At 35.2% G+C, this 18,603-nt stretch overlaps 1 protein-coding gene across 1 annotated transcript in view; it reads right to left on the minus strand.

Moving 5' to 3' along the window:
• LOC102028523 (olfactory receptor 52Z1-like) overlaps positions 1-5,311 on the minus strand; it is a 17,843-nt gene extending 12,532 nt beyond the window's left edge. The window contains 1 exon segment of the mRNA XM_013511730.1: positions 4,581-5,311. Within this exon segment, the coding sequence (XP_013367184.1) occupies positions 4,581-5,311 (731 nt within the window).
• Positions 5,312-18,603: the final 13,292 nt, after the last annotated feature.

Raw genomic sequence — 18,603 nt, forward strand, 5'->3', positions numbered from 1 at the left:
CAAGATTTTTACCTACTTTCTTTTCCAATAGATTTAGTGTTTCTGTTTTAATATTGAAATCGGTGAACCATTTTGACTTGAGTTTGGTGCACGGTGATAGGCTTGGGTCTATTTTCAGTCTTTGGCAGGTAGCAAGCTAATTTTTCCAGCACCATTTATTAAAGAGGTTACCATTCTTCCAGTGAGTTTGTTTGGCCCCTTTATCAAATATTAGGTGGCTGAGTGTGTTTTTGGTTGTGGCTGTTTCTTCCAGTCTATTCCCTTGATTCTCAGGCCTGTTTTTTAGCCAATACCAGGTTGATTTTATGACAATAGCTTTGTAGTGTAATTTCAGGTCAGGGATTGTGATTCCACCTGACTTGTCCTTGTTGCCAAGGATTGCTTTTGCTATTCTGGGTCTCTTCTGCTTCCAGATGAATTTAAGGCATACTTTCTCAAGATCTGTGAGGTATGTTAATGGTAGTTGAATGGGAATTGCATTGAATCTGTACAGCAGTTTTGGGAGTATGGCCATTTTCACAATGTTGGTTCTTCCTGTCCATGAGCAAGGAATATTTTTCCATTTACTGAAATCTTCTTCGATCTCTTTTTTCAGAGTACTGTAGTTATTACACTAGTTTGAACCACTAAGAATAGCATGTGTTGTATTGGCATTAGTGATTATTCTCCCTTTTTCCATTATTCGTTGGATTAGATCATAGGTTGCCCTGGCCATGGGTGACTCAGGTCAGTTTAGCCTTGCCTTATCCAAAGGCAGCCTATAGGTAAAGACTGTCTTCTGACAGCACTCTCCATACTGGGGGAATATCATTCATGCCTAAAAATGACCTGCAATAGGCCACTGCAGTGTTTTTTTTAAAGTAGCATGTTAAATTTATTAAATTCCGTAGACATAGATATGAATACTATACTAGTCATATTGAATATCCCCAGATTTCTTATCTACATTTTTTTCCAGCTTTCTTCTCTTCAGGTTTCTAATTATATCACTGGAAAATGATGATAAGAAATAGGAGATAGACTGTCTTATTTCAAGATCTCAAATAAAGCTATTAAACTCAAAAGACTAGTTTACATAGAATGGACACAATCACTGAAAATCATGCAGAATATAGAGTCAAGAAATAAACATCTACTTAAAAGGTGGATATTCAAAAATCAAAAGCCACCAAGGTAATTCAATAACAAGAGATAGGCTTTTTTAGAAAGAATGTTGGAAAAACCGTATCACACACACACACACACACACACACACACACACACATATAAGTGTATCCACCCACCTTAAAAAAAGAAATCAACATGTCCTTAATTACACATTGTAAGCAAAACATAACTTAAAATAGTCAATCTAAATGAAAGATCTAAAATTATTATAAGAAAAATTTTACAACCATGTGTTGGGTATAGATTTCTCAGGATGAAAAGCTTAAATTAAAAAGATGGACATCATCAAAATCACAACATGTTTGTTCTTTCATAGACTCTATTGGAAGATAAAAATCGCTTGACTGAAGGGGATAAAATAATTGTAAAACATATACATTCTAAATTGCGCAAGCATTTATAACAAAACACAAAGAGAGTTTTCCCTAAAGTTTTTCTTTAACGACTTTTAATACTTGTACAAATTAGAAGTTACCTATCAATGGTACAGAAAAGAGATACTTAAATTATGCTTGGCACAAACCTAAGTGAATGCTTTTTCTTGATGATCAGGAACAAGAGAAGGACATTCATTCTCAGCACTTCTTTGTAACTTAGTATTGCAAGTTCTAGCCAGAATATTAAACAAAAGAAAGAAAAACACACCTTAGTAAGAAAGAGAGAAGTAAGACTGTTTCTATTTGCAGACAACATGATCTTTTATAAAGAAAATCTTGAAGACTCCAGCAAAAAACTGTTATAACTTTTTTAAAAATTCAGTAAATGCATAGGATGTAAAAATCAATATAGAAAAACAATGTAATTTGTAATATTAATAAGAAACTTATCCAGAGAGTAAATTAGGTAAATAATTCCCTTTACAATTGCAACAAAAATGGTAAATACTTAGATGTGAATTTAACCAGCAAGATAAATGACCTGTACATTAAGAACTATAAAAAAACTGATGAAAGAACTAAAAAATGAGAAATAACTGGAAATTTATTTTATTTTAAAGTACTGGAAAAATAAATATTGCAAAAATGTCCATGCTCCCAAAAGTAATCTCTACATTCAGTACAATTTCTATCAATAGCTTAGACTTATTTTTAACAGAAAAGGAAAAAATTAAAATTTGTATGGAACCACAAATTTGCCACAGCGATATTCAACAAAATGAAAAGCTGGACATATCATATTCTCTGGTTGCAAAACATATTTTATTGAGATTATGTTGAAAGTTGAATGGTAGCATTATAAAAACAACCTGGCCTATGAAACAGGATAAAAAACCAGAAATAAAGCCACACACTTATATTTAACTGATTTTTTTACTACACTACCAAGAGCATGCAATGAGGAAGGTATACATTCTTTAATAAATGGTAATGGAAAAGCTATGTCAAAGAATGAAATCAAACTCTTAACACATATACAAAAACTTACTCAAAATGGATTTTAAAATTTCTGAAACTATAACATTCTTGGAAGAAAATATAGGAGAAAACATTTCTAATTTCTGGACAATGATTTCTTGAATATTAACCCTGAAGCACAGGAAACAATAATAACAACTAGATCCCTTTTTGATATGCTGTGCATTATGCCACAGAATTTTATCATGTCTGAGGTCAGTACAGAACCAAAACCATACAGAAGAGTCAACTGCATTTTTCTAACCTTGTGTATACTCTCAGCCTGCCTCCAGGGACGAGCGGCTGTCTCCTTGCCTAGACCATATACCATGTGAATCTCTGAGTCTCAGATTCTGATGATAGTACTGAGCTTCTCACTCATATGAAGTGCTATTCACACTTTATCAAATGCAGCAGTACCTTAGCATACTGTTGTTCTTAATTCTACAAGGAGGTTTTCCTCAAGCTCTTTCAAAACACTGCATTACTAAACTGTGTGATATTCCAAGTGGGATGTTGGTGTTATTTTAACTAACTGAAGGTTTAGTTGTCAAGATGACCTGAAAATTTTGCTTCATATCTCCCATACCAATGATTCAGTGATATTTTTAAATACCAGAATATTATATTTGAAAGGTATAAACCTTTGCTTCAAGCATGGCACTTTCTCTGAGAGGCTGAAAAATTTATCTTATTTCGTTTATGTGAAAATCCTTCAGAAAATTATTGTGAAAGACTAAACTCAAAAAATGAAAGGCTCAAAAAATGTGATATGGAATCCAAATATTCTAATGACAAATCAAAGCAATGTTTCAATGTGTAGCATAGTATAAGGAGGCACAAACTTTGAATTTTCTATGCCTTCCATTTTCCTAATAATATAAATAATATAGGTAAGTCCACTCACACGTTTGAAATTTTTGTGTATCTGTCTATAAACGTAGAGCACAAAGTTTATGTATAAATAAATACATACATATGGATAAATGTGTGTGTGTGAGAGAGAGAGAAAGAGAGAGAAAGAGAGAAACTACCACAAAATGAAAAATTTCGCTCGTATCTGCCAGACCAATGATTCAGTGATTTTTTTTTTTTTTTTTTTTTTGGTTTTTCTCCGGTACCAGGAACCGAACTCACAACTTTGCGCTTGCCAGGCAGGCGCTTTGCCGCTGAGCTAAATCCCCAGCCCCTCAGTGATGTTTTTAAATACCAGAATATTGTATTTGAAAGGTATAAACCTTTGCTTCAAGCATGGCACATTCTCTGAGAGGCTGAAAAATTTTCTTACCTAGTTTATGTGAAAATCTTTCAGCAAAAAACTGTCATAACTTACTAAAAATTCAGTAAATGCATAGGATGTAAAAATCAGTATAGAAAAACAATGTAATTTATAATATTAATAAGAAACTTATCCCAAGAGTAAGTTAGATAAACTATTCCTTTTACAATTGCAACAAAAATAGGCAGAAATTCAGAGTGACTATAAAAGGTTCAATTCTGTACATAGGAAAGTAAATTTGTATTAGCCCTGAAAATATTTCTATTTTCTCCTTAAGTTAAAATGCATAACAATGAGCTGTCTAGAAGTATTGAAAATATTATTGTTCAGAGTATTTGTTTTCAAATCATTGATCACATTAGAGGAGTATAGTGGAAGCTTGCAGATCCTATCCTTTTAAGTGTGTTTAAAATACCTGTGGACTTTATTCATTTCTATTTTTCACTGAAACAGACTTCTAAAGAGAGATTTTTTATTTAGAAATACCGTGTATTTAACATTCATCATAATTTTAACAACATGTGTTCATAGGGGAGAAAAGCCAAAGCACTCGATTTTGAATTTGCTTAGTCTTCACCCCATAAATGATGGGGTTGAGCATAGGGGGTACAACCACATACAGGTTGGCCACTAAGATATGGATGTGACCAGGGATGGTTTCACCTCCAAAGCGGTGGGCAAAAAATGAGAAGAATGCTGGTGTATAGAAAATAAGGATGACGCAGATGTGGGAAGCACATGTGTTAAGAGCCTTAAATCTGGCCGCCCAGGAAGGGATCTGAAACACTGTACGAAGGATCATTGTGTAGGACATAATGATGAACACTACATCCAGCCCTGTGGACAGCAGGGCCATAGTCAGTCCATAAATGATGTTGATATTGATATTGTCACATGCCAACCTGGCAATGCCCATGTGTTCACAGTAGGAATGGGGAAGGATTTTTCTCCCACAATAGAAGAGTCAATATACCAAGAAGATGAATGGACAGCAAATGAGAAAGCTTCGGACCATGGCCGCTATGCCAATCTTCCCAATGACTGTGGAGGTAAGGATTGCGGTGTATTTCAGTGGGTAACAGATGGCTACATAGCGGTCAAAAGCCATGGCCAGGAGAATAGCAGATTCTGCCACAAAGATGAAATGTATGAAGAACATCTGTGACACACAGCTTCGAAAGGATATAGATGTGGACTGGAACCAGAAGATGGCCAGCATCTTGGGGGCTGTGGCTGTGGAAAGTAGGATATCTGCCAGGGCCAGCATGGAGAGGAAGAGATACATGGGCTCGTGGAGGCTGCGCTCAGTCACAATCAGGAAAACCAGGAAGATGTTGCCTATGACAGCCACAAAGTACATGAAACAGATCGGGATGGAGATCCAGGTGTGCAAGGCTTCCAGTCCTGGGATTCCAATCAGAACATACCACACGTCCTGGGGACTGGTTTGATTCTGGAAGGAAGGAGCCATCTGCGCTGTTTAGTCTAGGCCCTGTGTCTTTAATGAAAGATAACGAGGTTGAGGATTCAGGAGCACCACCTTGGGCTGAATTAGGTCTGGCCATGTTTTCCCAGTGTTATATTTTCATGCGTGTGAAATGACAGTAAGATGAATCACATAGCCTACAACTTGACTGCTTCTATAAAATAAGTAATTCTTACGTCTTGAAAAGTAGTTATGATTTCACAATAGCTTAATAATAGCCTCTCATGTATCACAGTACTTCACATACAGGAACTTACTCTATTTTTACAATAGTCTGTTAAAAAGGCTTCCACAATAACCCATAACATGAATACGACTATTTCTTCTACAGATGAAAAAAAGAAGATTCTACAGATAATCCTCTTACTCTAGGTCCAAAATCAAACAGGATAAATCTAAAAGCTTTGATGTGAATTACAGTCTACCACTGCCTGTAAAAATAAAACTAGATACAAAAACATATCAAGTTTTTTGCTGTTCATATCACTGAGGAAATTAGATCTGAAACTAAGATTTTCTGCTTATGGAAAAGGAAGGGTATTTAGTCTGAAAAAATAAATTCCAAACTGTATGATTCATACATCTTCTTCCCTGTTAATTGACCACTATCTTGATGTTCAGCTCTATATTGGTTATTGAGGGCACACACATGATTAAACTGATCCTTGTCTACCAATGAGTCAAATTCTCAAAATCATATGAGACGTTAAAATCTAAACTCTGCAATGACAGACTGAGCTAAGATCTTAAATGTGTTTGCTAAGTATGTGGTAATGAAAAGTTAATCTATTCTCTTCCACCTGAATCACTGATCGGAAATTAGGTAATGGTTGGGCATGGTGGTGCACAACTGTAATCCCAGCACTTGGGAGGCTGGCCAGGAGTTCGAGGCTAGCATGGGCTATGTAAGGGAGTTCAAGACCAGCCTATACTACATAATGAGACCGCAGCTCAAAAAAAGAGAAAGATAATGAACTTTATATTTCCAGATATATGACAGCAGCAAGTAATTTAACTTTTTCATGTTATATGATGTATATAATTCTTCAATAAAAAGAGGAGGGCATTCTATAGATATATGCATGAGAATAAAATTAAGATATGTAGGGGCTGGGGATTTAGCTCAGTGGCACAGCACCTGCCTGGCAAGAGCAAGGTCATGAGTTCGATTCCCGGTACTGGAAAAAACAAACAAACAAAAAAAACATATGCAAGATATGTGGTTGATAGATAGCTCCTATCCTCTCCCAGTGCCTGTCAAACAAAATAGCTGAAGTTCTTATTTTCAGAGGTAGTACAAGGTATTAAGAAATGATTACCTTTTTATACATTTATTCCAGTGCAATTCTGTATACTAGACATATGTAGCATAGTTTTGCAACTTTTTCTATTCATTACCTGTTAAATGTCTGAGCTTTCTTTAATTGAGATATTTGACTCTTGTTTTTTAAAATTACAGTTAAATATACAATACCTACATGACTACTCAGTTCAACTTTGTCTAAGTTCTTTAAAAATAATCGAATAATAAATTAAGGTATACATGTACATAGATCTACTTTACATAAGCCAATTACTTAACTTTGAACATATAGCATTTATTTTTCTTTTTTTTTTTAAAAAAAAAAAAAGGATGTTCAGGTTTCAGGAAAGAGAAAGAGAAGATTAATTCTGAAGCTCACTTGCCATGGATCTAAGGCAGAGCAATGCGTGTGAGTGGTGAGTACTCAGGAGGGGAAGGTTACAGCGAGTGTGACTTCTAAAGGATATTAGAGATCCGGCACCCTAGGACAGGTGAAAGAAAGAAACAGAAATGGAGATGTGAAGAAAAGGAGTGAAATTCTACATATTTTCTTTTAACTTTGCTGATGATTTTTTAGGTCACAATCTTTTATTTTGCTTTGTTTTCAATGTAATACTATCACTTATGATTACTCAAATTATAGGCTGGTATTCATTTTAGTATTACTCTATGTATTGATGGAGCAGTGTAGCTGAATTCTGAATGCTCAGATGTAGTGGAGGGTAATAGAAATAGCATTCAACTATGTAGTTGCATGTAATTGGATTGAAGTAATGGCTAAGTCATATTCTAGCTTCATGGTTGAAAGAAATTACTTACTTTGAACTTTAGTTATTTGCTTACAAAATATCTAAACATTATTATTTTAATTCTGAAGTTAGTGTTTTAGAATGGTAGCTACATAAATCAGACACTTCTCTATCCCAACAAAAGATGTTCTAGAGTACTTGTTACGTAACCATCATTAAGATCAAAATATTTATTATTTAAACAAATTTAACCTTCTGGATATCAGGCTTATGATCTACTAAGGTGAGAATGAATTTGTTTATGGTGTCTACAAGGCCAAGATGTATTTTCTTATATTGCACTTGACACATAATATAAATCGGTAATCCTCACTCCAAATCTACCTTTATTTTTTTTAAGTGAAGACACTTAGCATAGTGATGGGCACATGGAGTTAGAAATGGAGTATTATCCTTGCCCTATCACTACGGAAAAACCTTTTACACAGGGAATCAAGTTAAAGTCTAGAGGTTTCAGCGTTTGAATCTGTGCCTAGCTAAATACATGATGTGTGGAGATTATTCAGACAATTTTTATGAAATAAATGCATGCATATATAATGCATATATACACATTATTTTAACTATTAAACTTATTTAAACATTAAGACTTGTTTTTAATTTCCAGCTCACTTTATCTATGCACAGCACAGGTCTGTATCTAAAAGAAAAAAAGAACTTGTCAGGTGACACATTTAATAAAAGCGGATTAGAAAGATATCAAAATTACAGATCGACTGCAGCTAAAGTTAGTGCAGTACCTCCTGTGTTAAGACTAAGGAAAATGTGAGATGATTAAGTTTTTAGAAGAAATTGTAGCTTCTACAGTTTTCTGACTTCTCTCCTGTTATTTTCTATGTGTGTGCATTGAACATAGTTTGTTTTACTTACTTGTATTATGTAGAATTCCAAGGATATTTATCAGGCTGAGTGGAGAAGAAACAAAAGCAAGGAGATGCCCAAAATCCAGATAACAAACCTGGAGCTGTTTATTTATACATATTTTAACATATCTCTTGGGTCCCATGTTTTCAGTCTCAGAGGACTGAATTTGGCTTCTCCTTGGAAGATAGCCCTGAGATGGTTCTAGTACAAAGTCTACCGGGAGAAACAACCCTGTTATGTCTTCTACAATTTGCGTGACATTTTCTCTACCTTGCACTCACAGATACCCAAGTTAACACAGACTATTGCAGGTTCAAGTGTGGATATCAAAGACTCAGGTTAGTACAACTGTGTCCTGTTCCTCAGAGACATCTGCAAATAGAGGTTGTAAATGCTATACAAAGCAGAAGGGTAGTGTGCTTCCTAGAACATACATAATCTTAAGACTCCTTGGTTTCTGTCTCTTTTATTGGTCACATGGGCATGCTGCTCAATGTTAGGAGGGTCTCTAACTGCCACCAACTACTATGGAAATACCATTCAGTCTTTGAAGGATATTTTAATGAGGGATACGGAAGGAGGAAAAAAGACATGAAGACAGATGTCATCATATTCATGGGATTCAAAACTGACACCATGCAAATACAAGAAATTTGTGTAGAGAGATGTTTTCCCATTAATTCGCCTCAGGTGTAACCTCACAAATGTCTATGAGTTTCATGCATTTATCTAAGATTTCCTGAAATATTTTCCACCTACAATTGAACTTTCTTACAAGTAGAATGCCTGATCACTGACTGATTTTGATTTCATGATCAAAACCAGGCAAACACCAACATATTCCAGCAAGTCATCAGACATCTTTGTGTTCACTGGATGAAAGCAGCTGAGATACACAAAATATTTCAAAGGATGTTCATCCAAATCCTAAAAATCATAAATGATGGCTAAGGGGACCTCTTCTCCTTTCTCCTTTAGATTTAAAATGAGCAACACTTATTGTATTAGTACTCTCTAGAGGAACAGAATGAATATTAATTTCACACACACACAGAGAGGATGTGTTAAATTTATAGGATCTGATGTGGAAGAGTACATAAGGGCTGTTTGCAGGGTCAGAAGTGACCTCATCTGCATGCTGGAAAGCTGGCAGATCTAGTCACTGCTCAGCCCGAGAAGACAAAAGCTACAGAACAAGGCAGAGCAAGGAGGCTGCACCAGTGCAAAGTCAAAGGCTTGGAAAGTCACCGTAGAGTCACCAGCACAAGTCCCCATCAGAAAGTTGAGGAAAATGAGAACCAATGTCCAAAGGCAATGGCAGAGACTGGAGCTCACCAAACTGGGCACATTTCCTTCCTTCCCTTTTTATTTTCTCCAGCTACAAGCCTACTGGTTGGTGCCACCTATATCTAGGTTGAAAGTTCACCCCTTAATTGGCTGGCCTACCTATCAGTCATCTTTCCATCTGTTTTTAGAAAACAAATTAAGACAATGACAATATATTAGAGGAAAATAAATTGAGAAGGGAAAATGAGAATTTATATGAAAATGGAAATTGACTTTCTATTGTCTGATGGTGACCAGAATAGCAAACAATTTGGTTCACAGATGGAATCTGTAGACTCTACTGATGACTTATTCTGATATTTTTCAAATTTAGCTAATATTCATCAGTATTTGTCCCATCCTCTCAGTAGTTATGAAATTTTTAATCAAAAGTGTGTGGTAGACAATTATTTTAGATACACATAATGAACAGGAAAGGAGAAATCTAACCTGTATCTAGTTTAGAACCAACTTCTAGTTTATAATATTTTAATTTTTAGGACCTTCATACATTTAGTCTTCCTTACAGAGCTCTATAATCAATTATCTGAAATTCTTGGACCAAATGTTTTGCAAAACTGTTTTTCTAGACTTTAGAAAAATTCCTTGATATTAAGTTAAGATATTGGTGTCTTAATTAGTCTGTGACAACTGTATAGAGGGATATTTCTATAGGAAACATACAAATATATTATTATGTAGACTAAAGAAACATTACAATATACTCACATCGGTTTATGTCAGGTTTGGCCAACATATTCCGTCAGGTTGTGTTACCAAAAGCTTCAGTTTTCAAATTTCTATAGATTTCAAAAAAGTTGATAAGGATTGTAGGCCTGGTAAGTAAAATAATGGTAGAAACTTTCTTGGATTTCCTTTTTGTAAATTATAGATGTGGGACTGGTTGTAATATTATCTCTAATTCTACTTTAACATGTGAGATTATATGAAGAAAGCCTAGACAGATGCTTTTTTAAAAGAGACATGAGAAAGATTTATAAGAGGTAGATATAGGATGCACTCAAGAGCACATTGTGGGTGCTCAAATAAATGAGGCACCTAGATAGTTGTTTTATAGGAGAAACAGAGTCTTGAATATCTAGCAATTCAGTAAAAAGTTAAAGAGAAAATCAAATGAAGGCCTTCATCATATGATAGGGCTACACAGGGAAAGTCCAGGAGACAAATCCCAGAGAATCTTTGTTTTGAACAATTAATTTAGGCATAACTGGACCCCTTCTTTTCTTCTCATTTCTGAGCTAATGCAGCTGTGGTTTGATGTCAGGAAAGAGAGCAGAACACTTCATTCATTTTCTTACATGTGTAGGCTGTAAAGTTTCTACTGGTTGGAAGCAATATTTCTGTAGTTTTCAACTCTTCTCAAAGTAGTTCTGCTGAAACACTAAAGAAAAGCTTTAGGAAAAGCTACTGTTCTGTCCAGGTGGCATTGCTGAGCAACATAAGACCAGATCTTTATCTGGGAAGACTTGCCAATGTAGTATCTCTACCCATTTATCAAACTAATCAATAAGAGCTACATTATGCAAATGTTAGTAGTCTCTTCCTCCTTCCCGTGACATTCCATGTGATCAAGGTGAGCTGAATCACTTCACTCCTTTTTAGACTCCAAGAGAAATTAAATCTTTACCTAAGTGTATTATCCCAATAAAAAGTTACTAAATGTTTTACTTAACATCTTCATTTGTTTCACTTAATACATGGGCATTCCCCATTCAATAAATGTTCATTTATGTCATTCTGTGTAATGTTGCCTAATACTAAGCACATATCACACTTGCTATATGTCTCTTCTTGAATATTCAGATGTTACTGAGTAATAATCATTAGAAGAAAAGGACATAGTAAAATGTTTTATGTGTTTAGATCTAACATGATTAATATGGTTTGGATCTAAAATTCTTCCCCAATGCCTCACGTGTTTGGAAGGTTATTGGATCTTGTGAGTGCCGTACTCCTTAGTGGATTCATGCATTTATGAGCTCAGAAGCTGAATGTACTGTTAGGAGTGGAGTCTGGTTGGAGGTGTGTCAATGTGGAGAGGAATATAGCCTTGATCCTGGTTCCTCCATTGTCTCTTTTCTTCCTGGCTGCCAGGGGACGAGCAGCAACTTTCCTCTTCTCAGTCCTTGCACCATATTATTTCTGCTTTGGAGCCACATAAGTAGGTACTGAACCCACTGGAAATCATTAACCGAATAAACCTCTCCTCTTTAAGTTGTAAGAGCCAAGTATTTTGTCCCAACAAAAGGGAAGCATCTAATACAAATAGCAACATAAGCAAGATTAACAGAATAATATGTGGAGAATAGCAATGTAAGTGAGATTAACAGGCTAATAAGTGGAGAATAATGAGTATAATTAAACAATAATTAGGAATAGAAAATAGATTTAGTTAACAGATTTTAAAATGTTTAGTTGCATGTATGTATCACAGAGAATATTTTGAATGCTATGTAGTAAAAATAAGCACCCAAATGTAAACACTGAAGAAAATGAGTTGACATTCTGTATGAAAATATATAAAAACCACAGTGAATAAACTTCAGTCTAACCAAATCATATTCATTGACTCATTTCATTGAACAAAAGCAGCAAACCAGAACAGTGTGAGGGACCTCAGCCAAAAGAAATAATCATTATAGAATTCGGGGAAGGATAGCATGTAACTAAATTTCAAATAAAGCCATGTTTTGATAGTTTTGAACTAAAGCATGGCTGTTTAAAAGACTAAATGTCAGTTATGAACTGCAAAGCACATCACAGAATATCATATTCAACTATCTCTGTGAAGTTCTGCAGCAAGGCTGTTTCTCTGTGTCAGTGCTGCATACATCAAGAAGCAGATGTTCCCTTCTGCTCTTTTCTGTCTGCACCTGTTTTTCTTAGTCTATGTTTGCGTGCATAATGTTCATACTCCTTGCTGGAAGTTGTTACATATGCATAACACACTTCAATTCCTTTTTCATCCCTCTTTCCTTCTCTCCCTCCCTTCCTGCCATCTCTTAATTCCTTTTCCGTCTGAAAAATATTTATCTCCTCACTCCCTATTATCTAGTTTGTATTTTGCTCTCTATTTATAATTTGGGTTTCTCATTAAGAGAAACCATGCAAAATTTAAGGTGGTGTGTCTGACTTATTTCACTTAACACTATAGTTTCAAGGTGCATCCATTTTCCTACAAATGACTCATTTATCTTTTATGAAGGCAACATAATGCTCTTTTGTGTGAAAATACCACATTTTCTGTATCCATTCTTCTGTAAATGGAGATACAGACTGCTTCAAAGACTTCTGATGAATTGCACTGCTAGAAACACGGGTTTACATGAATCACTGCAACACGATGTCTTTGATTCTTTTGGAAGATACTTTAGAAGGGGAATAGCTTGGTCAAATAGGATTTCTAGTTTTACTTCAAAACCACAAAAATTCTGACAGTTTGTAATTGTACAGAACAAAACTTGTCTCTGAGAAAGAAATCAGTTGTTACTGAAATCAGTTGTTACCACATTTTATAGCTATAGCTTGTCCTTGGGAGGATTATAGTACCCTGTTTACTTTATAGCTGGCTTTATTCACAATTTTTGTTCTTGTCTGATGCATTCAAAGGTAGTTCTTTCATTTTATGTTATTTCCTTATTTTACTTTCTCAGTTCTAATAACCCGTTTTTAGATGCAGTAGAATTTTATGAACAATTTTCCCCTAGGTAGGCAGCTATGCAATAAACTCTTTCTATTAAAGATTACAATTTTCTTTTATTTTTAGGAAGTACTTAATGAATTATAATTTCAACTGTAGCTTAGTATAATTTTGCATTATTTTCTCATTATTTCAAGAAATGAATGTATTCCTGGTAACTATTATTCCTATACTACATCTATCATTAAGCCTTATATGATTTCTTCTCTTTGTTGACCTTATTCTTTGTCAATTCCTTTTATTATAATTTCACTATTCTTTTACCGATACAGTGGATGATAATCTGAAAAGCGGGCTGAAATCTCTTTTGCATTCTCTTTACATTGCGTCTCTTCATAAGTAATGCACCTACCTTTTCCTTCCCTTGAATCTCGAACTCAAGATGGCTATTTCCAATAGGAAGTGAAACAAGAGTGATGGTGATATTCTGGGGCTACTGTGTCCAAGCATTGAGAAGATTAGCACCTTGTACTGTGGTCCTTATTCAAAGGCAGCCATTAATGTTCCCAATGTGAGAGCTCTGAGATGAGCAGGTGGTAAAGAAGTTAGGCTACCCAGGTAGAAAGAACACGAACATGAGGAGAGCAGCAGGCTTGGGAGTGACATCTCTGTGGAACTTCCAGCTCAGTCCAGTCTCTGAGGAAATACTCCCTATAGACCAACCGCAGAAGATTTCACATGAAGGAGAGCAACAAAGTTGAGCCTTTCCTGAATTGTTAACCCAAAAATTCATGTGTTTGGTTTTGTGTTTAAAGGTGTGTGTGTTCAGGGGGGAAGAATAGACCATCCATCAGCAGAAACACTTCTATTCTCAATGTCTACTTCTTATAGAAACTGCACTTAATCTAACTTGAAGTTTTCTTGGGTATCAGAATCAGTTGTAGTGGAAGAGGAAGGGGACTGCAGATGTGTATAATGTCTTACTAGTTGTCTGTTTGTTTAAAAGAATACTCAATGTGATAGAACTATACAACAAAAATGTATTACAATAAAAACATATTGCAATTAATCCCCTTCAAAATACTACCTCTTTCTTTTAATGCACTTAACATATCACTGTTGCCACATTCTGGTGCAGTTTGGGAAGTCATTTTCCACGAGTTACTTTATGAGGTATAATCAAAAATATGGTGAAATCCATTGGCAAGGGCCTCTATTGGAAAGGGAGGGTTTTAACAACATTATGGTATTCCTCACCCACCTTATTCACCTGATCTGGTACAGAGTAACTTTATACCAAATTCAAAATGGCATTGAAAGGTAAATATTTTGCAGCAGTTCAATACATGGAGGCAGTCAGGACAGAACATCTAAAGATGCTCAGGAGAGGACTGCTTGAACAGATGGTAAAAATAGTGGGATAAGTGTTCCAAGCAAAGTGGGAAATTCTGAAGAATATTAATGGTAGTGTATTTTTCACTGCAATATTTAAGCATTTGCAATATTTTTTAATCACACCTATTAGGGTAAATGGCATTTCTTTGGTTTATGCTGCCATTTTGGTTTGCTTAGGAATAGGGGGCCTTCTCTTTTTGTGCCTCTCTTTTATTTCTGTTGATTCTTCAATTTGTTTCTTTCTTTCCTCTTTTCAGGCACAGTCATTCCTCCAGATTACCCTTTCTCCTTCCCAGCGTGCCCTTTGTCAATCTCTTCTCAATACTTCTTTTTTTAAAGAGAGATAAACAATAACAACAATGATACAGAATTCCAAAACAAAAAAGCAGGAAATTAACAATGGTTAACAGATTGCATATTGTTGCCTTCAAAGTAGTTGCTCAGATTATAAGCTATAGGTATGCAAAATTGATCAAACAGTATAGACACACAGCTAAGACAATTATACCACTAATTTCTCTCAAGACTACATTTAACCCTATGCCAGGCACTTTCAAGATTGTTCTAATTTTCTAGTTGAACAATATGGTTCAAAATGTTGCAGACCTGTTGTCAACATTTCAAACCTATGGGCTTAGTATCTTTTCTGCTTGCAGACAAGGATGTATGGCTTTATCAGGGTTTCACTGACAATAAGCTTCTGCTATCTAATGTTTTCCTGAATCATCTTTGTTCTGGTATGGATTCTGGATCTGGCCCTAGAAGTTTGAGAGTGATTGTTTCTCTACAAATGAAAAGAGAGGTGGCTGTATCTGCTCTTCTTGCTGATAGGTATGAGTAAGGGAAGGGAGAAAATGCATAGACATAGTCTGAAATAAGACACTGTCATTATATTCCCAGAGCTTGCCTCACTTTTTCTATGGTACTGGAGATTGAACCCAGGCCCTTTGCACCTTATCTACATCTCCAGGCTTTTTTAAAAATAAGCTTTGTCTGTGCAACTATACTAGGCTCAAACTTGCAGTCTTCCTTCTGCTTCAACCTCCCAGTGCACTGGGATTGTAGATGTGAACCACTGCTTCAAAATTTTTAAGGCATTCTATGCTTTTTGTTAGTACTACAGTTTGTTTATTTTGTCTTCTCAGCTGCTTCCAACTTTGGCAATTAGGAATAAAACTTCTATGAACATTCATGTGCATGGCTTGGTGAGGACATATATTTTAAACTCATTTAGGTAAATTCCTGGAGTTGTGATTGCCAAATCAATAGTACCATGTTGAGTTTCGCAAGAAACTGTAAAGCTACTTTCCAAATTGGCAGTGCTATTTTTCATTTCCATCAGCAATCAATGAGATTTCCTGTAGGTCTACCTCCTCAGCATTTAATGATGTCAGTGTTTGGGATTTTATCTATTCTAACAGAAGTCCAATGAACTGTGCATTGTTTTAGATAACTGAATATGACTAGGCAATGTGGAAATATGAGTTGATTTCTCAAATGAGTCCCTACAGATTCCCAACATAGGATCCCATGTGTACATGGTAGAAAGGTCCCTGTGAAGGTCAGCAAGGGCCAGCTTAACCCGGAAGAACATGGGCCGGTGTAGGCTTGGCTCAGTCTATGTCGTGTGGAAAGGGTACGCTATGTCATTGCCAAAGAGCATGATGACATAGATATTTATAATTTGATATAGATTAGCTAAAATGCTTAAATAATGTTTCTGTCACACACTAAATTCTGAGCTTCGTAAAATGGAGAATATGTTGATTTTTCTGACTGTTCCCACCTCATATTTACACCTCTCATTTCTGCCCAGTTGTGGGACATGTATACAAGTGACCACTTGATATCTATATTTGAAATTTTAATCTCAAAATAAGATGATGCCAATAAAATATTTTATTTTCCTGCAAAGTTTTATTTCCTCCTAATATAAAATATCTCCACCAATGACAAAACTGCTTAAGTAAACCTTTAGAAGTCTTCTAAGATTTCTCTTTTTCCTTCTCTTTCATCTCTCCTTCAAATCATTCATCAGTTTTTATATCTACCTAAAACACAGCCCAAAGATGCCTGCTCTTCTTCCACACAAAACCGTACTTTTGGTTTATTGTATTTTTCTATTCACCCCCTAAAGCTATATTCTCCCCAGAGAAATAAAACTGCAAATAAACAAACATTGACTTGATCACATGAATGTTTATTGGAAAACATTCTGATGGTCTCTCATTGCTCTTTAAAAAATGGATATTCTATAATATTGTCAAAAAGAGTAGCATGACCCACCCAGTAGATCTCTCCTAGGACATTTGAGACAATGGATGCCTCCATGCTTTTACATTATTCTTAGTACCTTTTCATTCTCAAAACAGATTTGATGGATTCCTGTCTCAGGATCTTTGATCGTGATTTTTTCTCTGCTAGAATCATTTAACTCAAGTATTTGACAAGGAACTCTTTCGTCTTACACAGCAGCTCAAATTACACTTCTTCAACGGGATTTTCCTGTCACCCTCCACCTAAGCTGTTCTGTTTCAACTTCCTCAACTAAATTACTCTCCTTGCATTACCTGAATTTGTATTCATATACTCTCTATACACTGATAGTCCATCAACTGATTGGAAGTTCTAGATGAGCCCCATGTCATTATTGCTCACTGATGTGCAAAATGAGTTTGAGCATAAAATGTGCACTTAAGTAATTATAAAATTAATTATTCTGTAAATCAACAGCTGCACAATCAGAAATACATAAAAACAAATTGAGGGTAAATAGTTCTATCTTAAAGTGCTTATAAAAAATCTGTACACAGCTCACATTTGTTGGTTCCATGCTACAAATCTTACAGCATATACTCAAGGTTTCTACAGCATATGAGTTAGGGGCCACCCTTAAAATTTTTGCTAATTTGGATAAAATGCAATATGTGATTCCTTGAATTCCCAGCCTGACTATTATTACAGACAAGGTCCCAGGGTTGATTTCCTTTAAATCTAGTGTTCTGTGAATGTATACATGTGTTAAAATTGTGTATCTTTATTCAGATTTTTTCAGCATAGATAAAAGAGATGCCACCACAGAGAATATTTGCTTTTCAGAAATACAAGGATAAAAAATGTTGAAGAATTTGTTTCATGTATTTTAAGAGGTAAAATGGGAATCAGAGAGGGTAGTGTTGATAGCCCAGTAAGTAACTCAGAAAGTAAAGTGATCACATTTCAAGTGTGTCAATGTCCCCACATATATTTCATTTAAAGTCAGTTTCCTGACACCTCATACTCTCTCATAGTATCTCACAGTCAGGGCGCGTGATATCTCCTTCTAAATTTCCAGGAACCAGAAAACATGCATGGCAGAAAATACATGAAGAAGACAAACAGAAATGAACTTGACTCTCAAGTTACAAAAGGGTTGTGACTTTCTTTCCTTATACTTGATTTGGAATGTTAAGTTAGAAAGCAAGTCTGTGATTAAATTAAACAAGTAATTCTTTTTAGGAAACACTTTTCTCATGCTTTATTATTAAAAGTGACATATGCATAGATCTTTGTCTTTTTTCTGTTTTTTTTTTATTTTAAAGATAAAAGAATGAAAATATATTAACAAACCCACATACATTTAGAAAATAACACAAAAACAATATAAGCAATACAGAATTTCAGGCAAGGTGGTAGGAAATTAACAGTGGTTGTTGTATTATATATTGACATCCTCAAATTGGATACTCAGATAAACAAATATAGACATGTAAGATTGATCAAACACTTAAACGTTAAGTTCCTTTCAACAAAGTATTAAAAGTCAGTAGTACAATTATGTTAGCTATTCTGTTTATATATATATTTCCCTTCTTTCTTTTCTCTTTTCCCTCATCCCAGTTGTTCTTTGCTTTTGAGCAGTTTCCTTTCCTTTCACAAT

Source organism: Chinchilla lanigera, unplaced genomic scaffold (assembly GCF_000276665.1).
Source record: "Chinchilla lanigera isolate Chin_1 unplaced genomic scaffold, ChiLan1.0 scaffold00013, whole genome shotgun sequence".
Classification (NCBI taxonomy): domain Eukaryota; kingdom Metazoa; phylum Chordata; class Mammalia; order Rodentia; family Chinchillidae; genus Chinchilla; species Chinchilla lanigera.